This window comes from Haemaphysalis longicornis, unplaced genomic scaffold (genome assembly GCF_048455015.1).
Source record: "Haemaphysalis longicornis isolate Haplotype H1 unplaced genomic scaffold, Haemaphysalis longicornis Haplotype H1 scaffold_6, whole genome shotgun sequence".
Taxonomy (NCBI): domain Eukaryota; kingdom Metazoa; phylum Arthropoda; class Arachnida; order Ixodida; family Ixodidae; genus Haemaphysalis; species Haemaphysalis longicornis.
The window spans coordinates 174,728,111-174,741,576 of NW_027526407.1; the positions used below are offsets into that span (position 1 = coordinate 174,728,111).

The window sequence follows — 13,466 nt, forward strand, 5'->3', positions numbered from 1 at the left end:
TATCCCACCAGCACTGGCTTTACACGCCAGTTTCGTCAGGGGCGCAGTCTGGATTTCGCTCCATATACGTTTTCTTTGTACAGGATGATCACCACTGTCCTCGGATTTTTCGGCGTCTGCGTTTCTCATCTCCAACCAGAGGACATTACAATTTACGGATAAATGGTCTCCTGCTTTATAAACATATAATAACGAGGCCCCACTAACAGGCATCCTCCATTTTCTTTTTTGCAATGTGCCGGTGGGCAGCCATTGGAACCAACAACCGGGGGTATACTCTCACCATTTACAGGGCAAAACAAACTGCGGCAATAAACATGCCTGCACTCCTGAGACCGCCAGGTTCAGATAGAACAACGTATGAAATTTTCAAGCACCTTGGCGGTTCTTGGATCACTTGTGGGGCTTCTAGAGGCGAACAATTTGGTATGGGTCACGTTTAGAATATCCCCGGCCTGGCTGCAAGAAGATGCTACTACAATTACATGACTCCGTAAACCGTGTACCGATATCCCCAACCTGGACCAAGACCAATCACGACGACCATTGAGAAGCTGTTGGTGCGAACGCTGATTAGTCGCCCACAGGGGCACCTTGTGTGTTCAAGGTAACGGTAGTGGCGACACCGCGGACCGCTAGCCCATGTGGGTTTGACCCACCCACGCCCTGGCTGTGCGTGGCTTAGCCGTGTCCAGGCAAAAGGGCATCCTGGTGGGTGAGCCACAGCCAGGGTTGGTTTGGACCTTTACGGCCCCCTGGTGGCGGCAACACGCCACTTTGGTCCTGCTTCCTGCAGAAGGTACCCCAGGATTCACCGGCACTGGGGAAAGCAGCCAGTCGCCTTTTCCTATCTCCCTCACTCTCTCTCTTTTTCTGTCCGGTCATCTTTCCATGCCTGTCCTGTCACCTACTCTTTTCCTGTTTTTCCCTTTTACCCTCAGGCAGCAAGGGTTAACTTTGTGCAAAATGGCCTACCTAGACTATTTTACATGCAGTTATAGTGGCCACGTATGGCTGGCGTGACTATCTGCATGCTCTCCTGGTTGGGCTCCGTGGTGGGCGGCCAGCCTGGCCACCAAAACACCAGCTAAATTCATGGATAAAAACAAGATATCTCTTGATCGGTCTCTGAAAAGGGCCCGTACCGAAGTCACTTCTCAGTACGTCCCGCTAAAGAACAATGACAACTTCTCACGATTCTTTGTCGTTCAAGGAGTCGAGGAGCCCACGCAGACAAAGTCTCAATTTGCAATTGCCAAGGCCCTCAATCAGCTAGTATGGACAAACTACAACGCCAGGAAACTCCAGAATGGAGATGTACTGGTAGAAGTGCACAGCAGAGAACAGAGTGCAAAAATCGTGCAACTTGCAAAAATCGACAACACGAATGTTACAGTGACAACGCACCACTCGCTCAACTTCTTTTAAGGCGTGGTCTCTTAGTCCGAGCTATTTCACTGCTCCGACGCGGAGATTGAGACCGAACTGGCGGAACAAGGAGTGGGCGCAGCACGTAGAATATTCATCAGAAAAAATGGAGAGAAAATTAAAAGCAAACAGGTTGATTTAACATTCAACTCTACTAGGCCACCAGACCCAGTAATGCAGCTTATCTGCGTTGCAAAGTGCGTCCCCACATTCCAAACCCAAGGCGCTGCTTTCAGTGCCAACGGTTTGGGCACGTGTCTGGATAATGTCCTGGGAAACCCGCATGCGCTAGGTGTTGAGGAAAAGCGCACGAAAACGAAAGATGCGAAAAAAGAACCCCACTTTGTCAACTGTTCTGGTAGCTATGATGCATACTCTAGATCCTGTCCGGTCTGGAAGAATAAAAAAGAACTCATGACGATCAAAACCGCACACAATGTGTCTTACCCTGAGGCTAAGAGAAGGCTTAGTTTTCAGCAAAAAGGGACTTTTGCGGAAGTGGTGCGGGCCCTCTCTGGTGTCTGTAGGCAAGCAGGTGGAACTGAGGGACCTAGTCTCGGCGGTACGGCCCCCGCCTGTCCCAGAGGCTGGGCTGCCTCAATGCCCGCCACTGACTCGGTCCACGCAGTGGACCGCTCAGCGGACTGCTGAGTCCCGCAGCCCTCTACACAAGTCGGGCCAGAATCCGGTGTACCGGCTACTGATGTGGTGGAGGAGGATTAGGGGCTAACACGCAGCTCAGCGGGTTGTGCCCCCGCTGCACGGTCGGCTCCCCCTTCCCCGTGGACGGTTGACAGGCCCCAGAAGGCGCCGCCGGGAAGTGTCACTGCTGCAGGTGTGGCTCCTGCACGGCAACGGCCTGGGGAACCCCCCGACCCTCGAAGGGTACCGAAGTGCCGCGCGAAGCCTGGGCGTCCTGCAGGAAACGGTGGGAAAGAGGGAGAAGAGGAGATGGACGGCAGCTCACCCACACCTCCTTGAATACAAAAGAGCAAACCCAAAAAGACTGGTATGGTGCGAATAATACAGTGGAACTGTCGTGGGTTATTCTGTAAAATAGATGACATTCATGAATTGTTGGAGAAGTGCCAATCATCTATCATCTGTCTTCAGGAAACTCATTTATCTTCAATGCACAATAATTCATTTAGAAAATACAATGTTCACCGCAAAAACAGGACAAATTCACTTGTATCATCTGGAGCATGTGACAATCGTCACTCCCCAGTCGATCCTAACAAACGAACTGAAGCTTCAAACCACTTTGGAGGCAATACCCATAAGAACGCACATTGAAATAGCCCTCACGATTTGCTCCTTGTATATTCCACCAACCGTTTCAGTGACCCAGAACGATCTGTTCAGACTCATAGATGAGTTGCCTGAGCCTTTCCTGTTGCTGGGAGATCTCAATGCACACAATGTACTGTGGGGAAGTGCTAGAAGTGACAGACGAGGCCGACTTATCGAGGCTGTAGTGGCGGCAACTCCTTTGCATTTATTCAATAGTGGGAGTCCCACTTACATATTCTCATCTACCCGCATCGAATCATGCATCGACATCTCTCTTGCAACGCCATCCCTAAGTGCCTTTCTCACTTGGTCAACACTTCATAATCCTCTCGGGAGTGACCACTACCCAATTTTTCTGGACTCAACACCGGCGGACCCATGCTACCAGAGCCCACCAAAAGGTGGAAGTTGACGGAGGCCAATTGGTCCCTGTTTGAAGAAGCAGGTGAAATCGAATTGCGCGAAATACAGGACTTGAGTGGAGATGAAGCTTGCCGCCTAATAACATTATTGCTCTTGGAAGCTGCAAAAGTGTCTATTCCTGAGTACTCCGGGACACTCCCGAGGAGGTCAAAGCCGTGGTGGAACTCTTATTGCAGGGACGCCCGTAGGAAGCAAAACTACGGAAGGTCCCGTTTCAGACGCCACCCCACTGCCGAATGTCTAATAAACTTCAAACGACTCCGAGCAGAGGCCCACGAGATTAGACGGCAGTCGAAAAACGCTTCATGGCAGGACTTTGTAAGTTCCATAAGTAGTAACGTAAGTTTAAAAACGGTCTGGGATAGGGTCAGGAAAGTGAGTGGAACTTACAGTGCATTAACCATGCCATTTTTTGACGGTAACAAAGGCCTTGCCGAGCAGGCAAACATTCTAGCTGAATACATTCTAGCTGAACACTGCGTCTCCGTATTTTTTGACTTGTCGAAGGCTTATGACACCACATGGAAACATTGTATAATGCTGGATCTGCAGGGTTATGGTGTAAAAGGCAGAATGCTTGGGATGCTGAAAAGTTACCTTTCCAATCGCTCCTTTCGAGTGAAATTTGGAACAGTATTATCGGATAAGTACACTCAGGAAAATGGCATACCTCAGGGAGGTGTTCTTAGTGTTACCTTGTTCCTAATGAAGCTAAACTCAGTCGCACGTGCAATACCGAAATCTTTGATGTATTCGCTTTATGCGGACGATATTCAGATCAGCTTTTCCTCGTGCAACTTAGCATCCTGCAAAAGGCAACTGCAAATTGGCATCAACCGTCTAGTGCAGGGGGGCCGAGGAAAATGGATACAAATTTTGTGCAGAAAAAACAGTCTGTGCGCCTTTCAGTCTGTACCGAGGAATTGTGTTAGATCCTAAGAAGCACATAAAATCGGCTCAAATTCCTGTTCAAACTGAGCACAGATTTCTTGGTTTATTATTTGACGAAAAGTTAACCTTTAAAGCCATGTTAATTACCTAAAACACAAATGTCGGAAATCAATGAATGTTTTAAAACATTTATCGTACACAACGTGGGGCTCAGATCGCACCTGCCTTTTGCGGCTGTACAACAGTTTAATTCGTTCCAAGTTGGATTAGGGCTGGTTTATCTATGAATCTGTTCGCGAATCTGTACTAAAAGCGTTCGACACCGTTCACCACTGTGGCTTGAGAATAAGCACAGGAGCTTTCCGGACAGCTCCGGTGCCAAGCCTGTATGCAGAAACCAATCAATGGTCCCTTAACAAACGGAGAGTACTGCTTGGAAACATGTACATAATTAGAATTCTTTCCTACACCACTCACTCTTGTCGACAGCTGTTTCTGAAACCTCACTTTGAAACTCTCTTTACCAACAGGCCTCGGACTATTCAAACCATGTTTTTCAGGCACCGCATTCCTTTTGAAGCCCTTGACTTTTATGTAGATGATACCATGCTGGTCACCCACAGTACCGGTTATGCTCCATGGGAATACCGCAAGCCACAATGTGACTTTTCCTTGCCGAAGTACAATAAGCACAACACTCCAAAGGAACTACTGCAGCAAGAGTTCTTAGATATCCAGTTCAGGTATGCCGGATGTGCTACTTACTTCACGGATGGTTCCAAAGGAGAAAGGCATGTGGGAGCAGCTGCAATTGGACCTTATTACGAAGAATGTCAAAGGCTCAGACCTGACGCTAGTATCTTCACTGCCGAACTGCATGCCATACAGCTCGTTTTAAACAAAGTATGCACTAAAAGGACACCGCAGTCAATCATCTTCTCTGACTCTCTCAGCGCGCTAGCAGCTCTGTGTTCAGGAAACAAAACCAGAAATCCGCTTGTTCAACAAGTGCTCCACCAACTGATGGACTGTAGCAAAAATCACTTAGATGTGAGTTTTTGTTGGGTACCGCGTCATGTAGGAATTGTCGGCAACGAAAAGGCAGATGCCCTTGCAGACCCGATAAAAGGGCTTGAGGTGACGGAAACTGGTTTACCCTACCAGGACTACAGAAGGAGACTAAAATTATCAATAACGAAGAAGTGGCAGTCTGAATGAACAGAAATAAATCAAAACAAGCTCCACCATGTGAAGCCACACCTGAGAGAGTGGCAAAGCTGCAGACATAAAGAAAGATTTGTAGAGCTGGTGTTATGTCGCCTAAGAATTGGCACACGCGCTTGACCCAGAACTTCCTAATGCTGGGAGAAGACCCTCCAGAATGTGAGCAATGTGGGAAGCGCCTTACAGTAATACACATACTTACAGAGTGCCCTAGTTACGAAAAAGAGCGTTGTGAATTTTTTCCCCATGTTGTAACTTCCTCTTCGTCACCCCTTGCAGCAGACGACGCTAACCATCATCATTTCATTACGTTTCACGAGCTGCCGCATGCTAATGTGCCGGCGCCGGCTCGCGCCTGCTTCTTTTTCTAGTTCCATTAAAAGCCTCATACTATCACGACGTGTCGCTCCCCTTCCTGAGCATCGCGCCGCAGCTGGAGAACCCAGAGGTCCAACACATGGTGCCGAGAACCCGGGACTTCTAGACGACGCCAAGTCCATCGACGCACGGAGCCGCGAAAGCCCAGAAAAAGACGCGGCGCCTGCAATCTTGGCGAGTTCCCAGCTGCGTGCGACCCAATGGAACGACAGCTTCGACGACGCCGCAGCCTACGGGCGCAACTGGATGGCCTTCTAACGGAAGCGGAAGGCCACATAAGTGGCAACAGAGAGGCGACGGCAGGAGCGGTGAGTGTACTGCTCGAACGAATCAATGCATTTTATGGCCAGATAGAGAAGTTGGACGAGGCGATATTTGAAGAGACACCGGATGACCTAGTAGACAGCGAGACGACAGACGCGGGACAATACCGCGACAAGGTTGTCAGCGCTACCGCGAACCTTCGTCTCAAGCTGCAAGAATCCCGGTCTTCAACGCCACGTCCGACGACCGTCCACCCATCACCGACTAGCAAATGCAAGCTTCCCCAGCTAGAGCTCCTCAAATTTGACGGGAACCGCAGATCGTGGCAGCGATTCTGGACGCAGTTTTCGGCAGCCGTCCACAACAACGACGAGCTCAGCACGGCTGACAAGTTTAACTACTTGAGCAGCCTCGTGACTGGAGCAGCTGCATCGGCCATATCTGGACTGCAAGCGACCGAAGAGTGCTACAAGGACGCCATCGAGATATTGAAGAAGCGCTTCGGAGATGATCGCATCATTGTGCAAGATCATCTGCGAGGCCTCCTGGACCTGAAGCCGGTGTCATCGTCATCCGACGTCCTACAACTGAGGCACCTTTACGATCGGGTCCAGGTTCATATCCGAAGCCTCAAGGCGCTTGGCACGAGCTCCACGACCTACTGCACCATGCTGCGTGAAATCCTGTCAAGGGTACTACCGACAGACATGGTCCTGCGGTTCCATGAGGGGCGCAAGACGTCATTTTCCCCAGATGGCGCTTCATCGAACCCACACGGCGACTCATCCGGTTTAACGGCCTCCCCTGACCAGGAGCTTCAAGTGCTTCTGGAATTCTTCGACCACCATCTTATGTGTCGAGAGGCTGTTGCTGAACGCGCGGAACAGAAATTTCATCGCACCGCAGAGAAAGAAGCACGAAAACGGAACCACCCGTGTGATGTTCCCACGGCAGCTGCTCTACAAAGCTCAGTGAACCCGCCGAAGCAGTGCTTCTTTTGCCACTCTGGAGAACACTCTTCCGAAGCATGTGAAGCCGAAGAACTCAGCCTTTCGTGCAAAAAGGAGATGCTCGCCAAAGCTGGACGATGCTTCCGTTGTCTCAAGAAGGGTCACTTGGCGAGAGATTGCAGAAGCCAGCTAAAATGTGGCAAGTGCACGAGAAGGCACGCAAGATGCGTGTGCCCTGCAGACAGCCCTAACAACGACATGGAGAACGTGACGTCTGCACCGGTCAACCTGGTCGCGAAACAAGCAGGCTCCGTCGTGCTGCTGCAGACACTCTCAGCCACAACAGCAGGCGCGAAAACGTCAGGACGCTACCGAGTTCTGTTCAACGGAGGAAGCCAGCGGAGCTTCATTACTGCCAGTGCTTCTGAAAAACTCGGTTGCAAACTGCTGGGCGAGGAAACGTTAACCGTAGGCGTGTTCGGCGGTCACAATACGCGGAAAACGATGAAGAAGGTACGAGTCATCCTTTTCGCTGCAGACAACATACGCCGGATTAGTATCGAAGCGCTGGAAGTGGAGACGATATGCAGCGAAAATATTCCCCTACCAGGAGAGAGAGTTTTAACGGCTATGAATGAGATGCACCTGAATACGCAGCCTCTCTCTGTACAAGGAGTTAATGACCAGCAGACTGCGGTCCTCGTTGGCTCGGACTATTACTGGGAGCTGGTAACGGGTACCGTAAAACCTGTGCATGGAAAGCTGAAGGCTGTAGAGACCAAATTAGGATGGACTGTGCAAGGCCCATCGTGTGCTGCAGCCGACATCATTCAGTGTGCCAGTGCTGTTATCCTTCGATCGTCCGTTGAAGATGGAGTGGTCTCTAAACTTTTTCGTAATTTCTGCGAACTTAAAAGTGTCGGAGTCAAGACCCCAGAAGGACGAGTGGCAAGCAGCGATTCCGCGCTGCTGCCGAATTCCGAGCAAAACACAACGGAGAGAGACAAGTGGGCATCCCCACAACCAGACCATCCACTACCCGACTTAGACGCGTGGAAAATCACAAAGGTGCCCTTGAGAACAAATTCGAGTACTGTACTCCCAACGGTTACGTCGAAGCACCAATTCAAATCAGTGGAAAACAGCTACCCACTGACAGCCCGACTGCCGAAAGGCTCCCTAGACGGTCCTTTCATTGGAGCAGAGTTCCCTAGTGAAGAAGCGATGCACCAGAATAAGGTCTTCCGAGAAGCGTCAACGAACACAAGACAATTGGCAAGCAACGACCCTGTTGCATCCTCCGTTTCGGAACAAAGAACTCCTTCATCGGAAAAGTCTTTTTCCTCGCTTTCTGGAGGCTCAAAAGTTCTACGATTTCACAGCAACAAGCAGTCGGACACCTTTCCGATCAAGTCGAAGATAATCCTGCACTCCAGGGAGCTGGCGCCACAGCCAGCAGAAAATCTTCGTGAGCGAACGTCCGAATTACGAACCGAGTCCAAAAGACGCAAACGCAGAAAGAAAGAACGAGTCAGAAGACGTCATGCCGAGCACAGAGGGAGGCTTCAAGTGAAAGTTCACATGGTCCAGACAATGAGCACAAAACCCTCGGTCGTTCAAACCCTCACAACGGGAACCTGGCTTGCAAACGAACCATGGCGTGACTTGAAGGTGCAGCAACACGCCCGATGTTATAAGCACCGGTGGCGGCAAAAACGATCTCGGCAACTCTGTAGTTTGGGACAAATCTCATTGGTAGACTTGATGGCATCGTCGGGCCCAGCAGTGTACGTTTTTCCTGGGGCACTACACCCAAGCGTCCCGTACCCCTACTTAACCCTTTGAAAGCCCCTTAGCGCCATCTGTCGGCGGGGGAGACTGTTGTAACTTCCTCTTCGTCACCCCTTGCAGCAGACGACGCTAACCATCATCATTTCATTACGCTTCACGAGCTGCCGCATGCTAATGTGGCGGCGCCGGCTCGCGCCTGCTTCTTCTTCTAGTTCCATTAAAAGCCTCATACTATCACGACGTGTCGCTCCCCTTCCTGAGCATCGCGCCGCAGCTGGAGAACCCAGAGGTCCAACACCCCACTTTTATGAATTTCACATTCCCTTGCAACCTGTTTTACTACTTGGCGATGAAGCCCTAGTTTTCTTGGAAAAGGAATTTAAATTTTTGAGTGAAATCGAGCTTTTACAGAAACTTTGATTGTACCATGTCACGTCATTTTTGCATGAGCGGTTTTTAAATTTTTAAGTGCAATCAAGCTTTTACAGAAACGTTGATTTTACCACTTTACATCGTATTTACATGAACCTTTTACGGTAGTGTGCTCAAATTTAATATATCACCTTGTGGGCTTGACAGTTGTGCCGACATGCGGATTCCCTTCACGCCCTTCGCATTTATTGCGCAGGTGCTCGCTGCCGCATGCCGCGTCGAGCCCTTCGACGCTATCAGCAGTAGCCAATCCGGACAACACCCCGTTCTCCTGCATGACGCTCCAGCACCGTTCCAGCCAACACCGAAAGATAGCCCCTGCATTGACCCCCTCACCGTATTCCTAGATTTTCAACAACGCCACCCTCAGCGACATCAGCTGCCCGACCGGGCATAAAAGACAGCGCTCCGCAGCCGACACTTCGTGGGCTTGACAGTTGTGCCGACATGCGGATTCCCTTCACGCCATTCGCATTTATTGCGCAGCATCGTTCGTCCGACTCCTTTTATGCAAAAAAAACTGGCAACCGTTTTTTGGTACAACTGCCATGCCCACAGTATTTCTTGTGCTTTGTTATGATTATCTTTACATGTGCGAACATTGTACTAAAACTCCTACTGTTATCAGGTGATTTAGAAGTTAATCCAGGCCCTACCACGCGTAGTACAAACCGTCAAACCGACCAAACTATCCATGCACTTCTAACAAAACTAGACGAAGGCCAGGCTCGAATTCTTTCCGCACTGAAAACTATAAATGAACGTCTTGCAGCAACCGAAGAAACATTAACAGACCTTGAAACTCGTATCACAAAATCTGAAGAAATGTGCGCATCTATCCCGGAACTTCTTTCCAGCGTAGGAATTTAACAAAATCATCAACCGACGCAACAATCCAGCTCTCCAACATGGGAGACAGGCTGAACGCTGCCGAAGATAGGTTACGTCGGTGTAATCTTCTGTTTTATGGAATCCCCGAAAAAGAAGAACAAACTTGGGCAGACAGTGAAGGGTTTGTTGCTGACATTTGCGAGAAGCACATCAAAATTAACCTTGTGCCGAACGATATTAAAAGAGCGCACAGAATCGGAAAAATTCAACCGGATAAACCACGCCCAGTAATTGTTAACTTCTCCCAGTTAAAAATAAAAGAAGCAATCTTATCTAACGGTTCCAAACTGAAAGATACGCCGTACAGTGTAGCTCAGGATTATTGTTTTGCAACCCGTACTCCCCAGAGAGAGCTTCTACGTTTCGCACGTGAGCACGGCGGCCCTTTCAAGCTTCATTACAAAAAGGTAGTTTTCGAGAAAAAATCGTACCACTATGATGCAGCCCGAAAAGAAGTCAAAGAAATTTTTCCACGTGACAGCTAGCAATTTCGCATTCCAGTAAATGCATCGCCAGTTACCTCACCCTCTCGCCATATCCAGAATCATCTCACCAAACAGACAAATGACGTCACCTTTTTTATTCTCTACACAAACACAAGAAGTATCATGCCGAAACTGGACGAAATATGCACCATAATTCAATCATCTGATTGTGACGTTGTGATGTGTACAGAAACATGGCTTTCACCTTCCATCAAGGATACTGAAGTTCTTTCTTACCTAACCAACTTCGCATTGCATCGCCAGGACCGTTTATCCAGTCGAGGTGGTGGCGTGCTCATCGCTATTAAACATACAATCCGTCACTTTATATTAGCATTACGGGTCCACTGGAAGCCCTTTCGTTAGCTTGCGAAAGTTCACATGGGCTGATCATACTAGGTGTGTGTTACCGTAGCCCCAAATCAGAGCCCAACTTTAATTTCAACTTTAACGACACCCTCGACAGCCTGCACAAAATGTATCCCCGTGCAAAGTTCATAATTTGCGATGACTTCAAATATCCGTCTATGAAATGGTCAAACAACGATTCCCTTCGCAGCGGTGAATGCGGCGAATTCCTAGCCTGTCTAGAAAACTACAAACTAACCCAAGTAATAAATCATGCCGCCAGAGAAACATTATACAGCTCTAATATATTAGACCTTATTCTAATTTCAGATCCAAGTAGCCTGCATTCTCTCCAGTACCTTATAGAAATAAGTGATCATAAAATTATTCTTGCTTCTTTCAGTTGTACCTTCCAAGAAAATAAGCCTACACCAAAGCAGATAAAACTCTACGGCCATGGCAGTCATGAGAGAATTAACACCGAACTTGAACAATGTTACATTTCATAAGAACATGGCTTCAACAAGCGCACCATAAAAATAATTGGAAGTTGCTAGTTGAAAAACTGAACGAAATAACTGATGCATATATACCAAGCATAAAAATTAAACACAAAACATCCGCCCCTTGGTTTAACAACGCGAGTAAAGAACTCATAAACCTGAAAAAACACCTGTTCAGACATTCCAGAAAACAGAACCAAACGTCCTCATGGAAAGAATATTCCGAGTCCGTAAAATGCCTCTCGATTAGCATTGAAAACGCGAAACGCGATTGTTTTCGAACAACACTACCAGACATGCTCAAAAATAACCCTAGGAAATTCTGGCCAACAATAAATCCAACAAACATCTTGCCGATAACTTCATCCGGTACGAATGACAAACCGCTCAGTGACGTAGATTCGGCCAATGCCCTAAACCATGCCTTTTGTTCTGTTTTCACGTGTGAACATAGCTTTTGTGCGAACTTCGGAGAGACCCCCGAATCTATCATAAGCGAGCCAATGTCACCTATTGAAATTTCAACAAATGGAATAAGTAACGTAATTAGAAACATGAAACTTTCATCTGCAAGTGGAATTGATAACATAAACAGCAAAGTATTAAAAAATACACAATTGATAATTAGCGCAGCATTTCAGCTGCTATTCTCACAATCCCTTTCGCAGGGACAGGTGCCGAGCGATTCGAAACTCGGTAAAATCACTCCATTGTTCAAAAATGGGAACAAATCATCCCCATAAAACTACCGGCCCATATCGCTTAACAGTGTTCCATCCAAAATTATGGAGCGCATTTTATTTACCAACATCATTATTCACCTCGAACAGCACAACTTCAATCACCCTTCCCAACATGGTTTTCGTAGAGGCCTGCCGTGTGAAAAGCAACTTGCTGCCTTCATTCATGATTTGCACACAAATCGTGACCGGAATATCCGAACTGACGCCATATTTCTTGACTTTGAAAAGGCTTTTGATAAAGTTCCTCCCCACCGCCTTATTACCAAACTTTCTTTGCTTAACCTCGACCCATTTGTTTTGTCTTGGATTAATAACTTTCTCACTGACAGAAAACAGTTCGTCGTCATAAATACAGCTAGGTCCCAAATCTCTCCCGTCCTCTCCGGTGTTCCCCAGGGAACAGTACTTGGCGCCTTGCTTTTCCTGGTTTACATCAATGATTTTCCACACACTAATACTAACAATATAAGATTATTCGCCGACCATTGGGTTATTTACGCAACAATCGCTAGTCATGAAGATCAAGTATCTTTACAAGCAGACCTAACAGCCGTTCAAAATTGGTGCCACAAGTGGCAGATGAGTTTAAACATTTCTAAATGTTGATCAGTGTCTTTTCACAGACGTACTAATGCGTTTTTGTACGACTACGCCCTACATAACAGTTTTCTACAATTGACTAGCTCTTATAAATACCTTGGAATACATATCTCAAGTAACCAATCTTGGACCCTCCACATTATTCACGTCATTTCAACAGCTAGTAGATCTTTAAGTTATATTCAACGAACCCTGGAGTTTGCTCCCAGCCACTTAAAAATGTAAGCTTTCACGACAATAATACGCACCAAACTCGAGTACGCCGCACCAATTTGGGACCCACACCACAATTACCTCATCCAAAACCTAGAAGCCATCCAAAACCGCGCTGCCAGATTCGCCTTTTCCGATTACTCATCGTTCACCAGTGTAACGAACGTAAAGAAACGTGCCGCACTCATTCCTCTTAGTCACCGCCGAAAAACTGCGCGACTCGCATTATTCCACAAATTGTATCACGCATCCCCATCGAGCATTTACGTCACCCAACGCCCCCATTTCTCTGATCGTTGTTGCAACAATATGCAAGTTCATTACCCTCGCCCCAAAACTACCACATTTGCAGAATCTTTCTTTATTCGGATAGCTAAGGAATGGAACGCCCTACCAGATACCATTGTTAGCATTCAGGATGCACAAACCTTTAAAAATGCCCTGACGACGATCATTGAACCGTAATAAATTGCCTGGTAAGTTTCTTACGTGCTCAACTTTTTTTTCCCGGTTGACCTCCTATGATATTTTTGATATAATGGTTACTGCTGTCATTTTCCTCGTACGGTGTGTATATATGTGTATGTATATGTGTATATGTAAGTATAT

At 47.7% G+C, this 13,466-nt stretch overlaps 1 protein-coding gene across 1 annotated transcript; it reads left to right on the forward strand.

Annotated features, from left to right (window-relative positions):
* Positions 1–3,099: 3,099 nt before the first annotated feature.
* On the forward strand, positions 3,100–9,471 carry LOC144143378 (uncharacterized). Its single transcript, XM_077675143.1, has 3 exons — positions 3,100–3,166; positions 6,328–7,364; positions 9,271–9,471. Exons 1-3 carry the CDS (start codon positions 3,100–3,102, stop codon positions 9,469–9,471), a joined length of 1,305 nt encoding a protein of 434 aa, XP_077531269.1.
* The last annotated feature ends 3,995 nt before the right edge of the window (positions 9,472–13,466 follow it).

What these genes read in the sequence shown, in the direction of transcription:
- LOC144143378 (XM_077675143.1), top strand. Translation starts at nt 3,100, where the DNA reads ATGCTACCAGAGCCCACCAAAAGGTGGAAGTTGACGGAGGCCAATTGG. An exon ending in GTCCCTGTTTGAAGAAGCAG is followed by an intron (nt 3,167 to 6,327) that starts GTGAAATCGAAT and finishes TGACTGGAGCAG; the next exon opens with CTGCATCGGCCATATCTGGA. An exon ending in CGCGGAAAACGATGAAGAAG is followed by an intron (nt 7,365 to 9,270) that starts GTACGAGTCATC and finishes TTTATTGCGCAG; the next exon opens with GTGCTCGCTGCCGCATGCCG.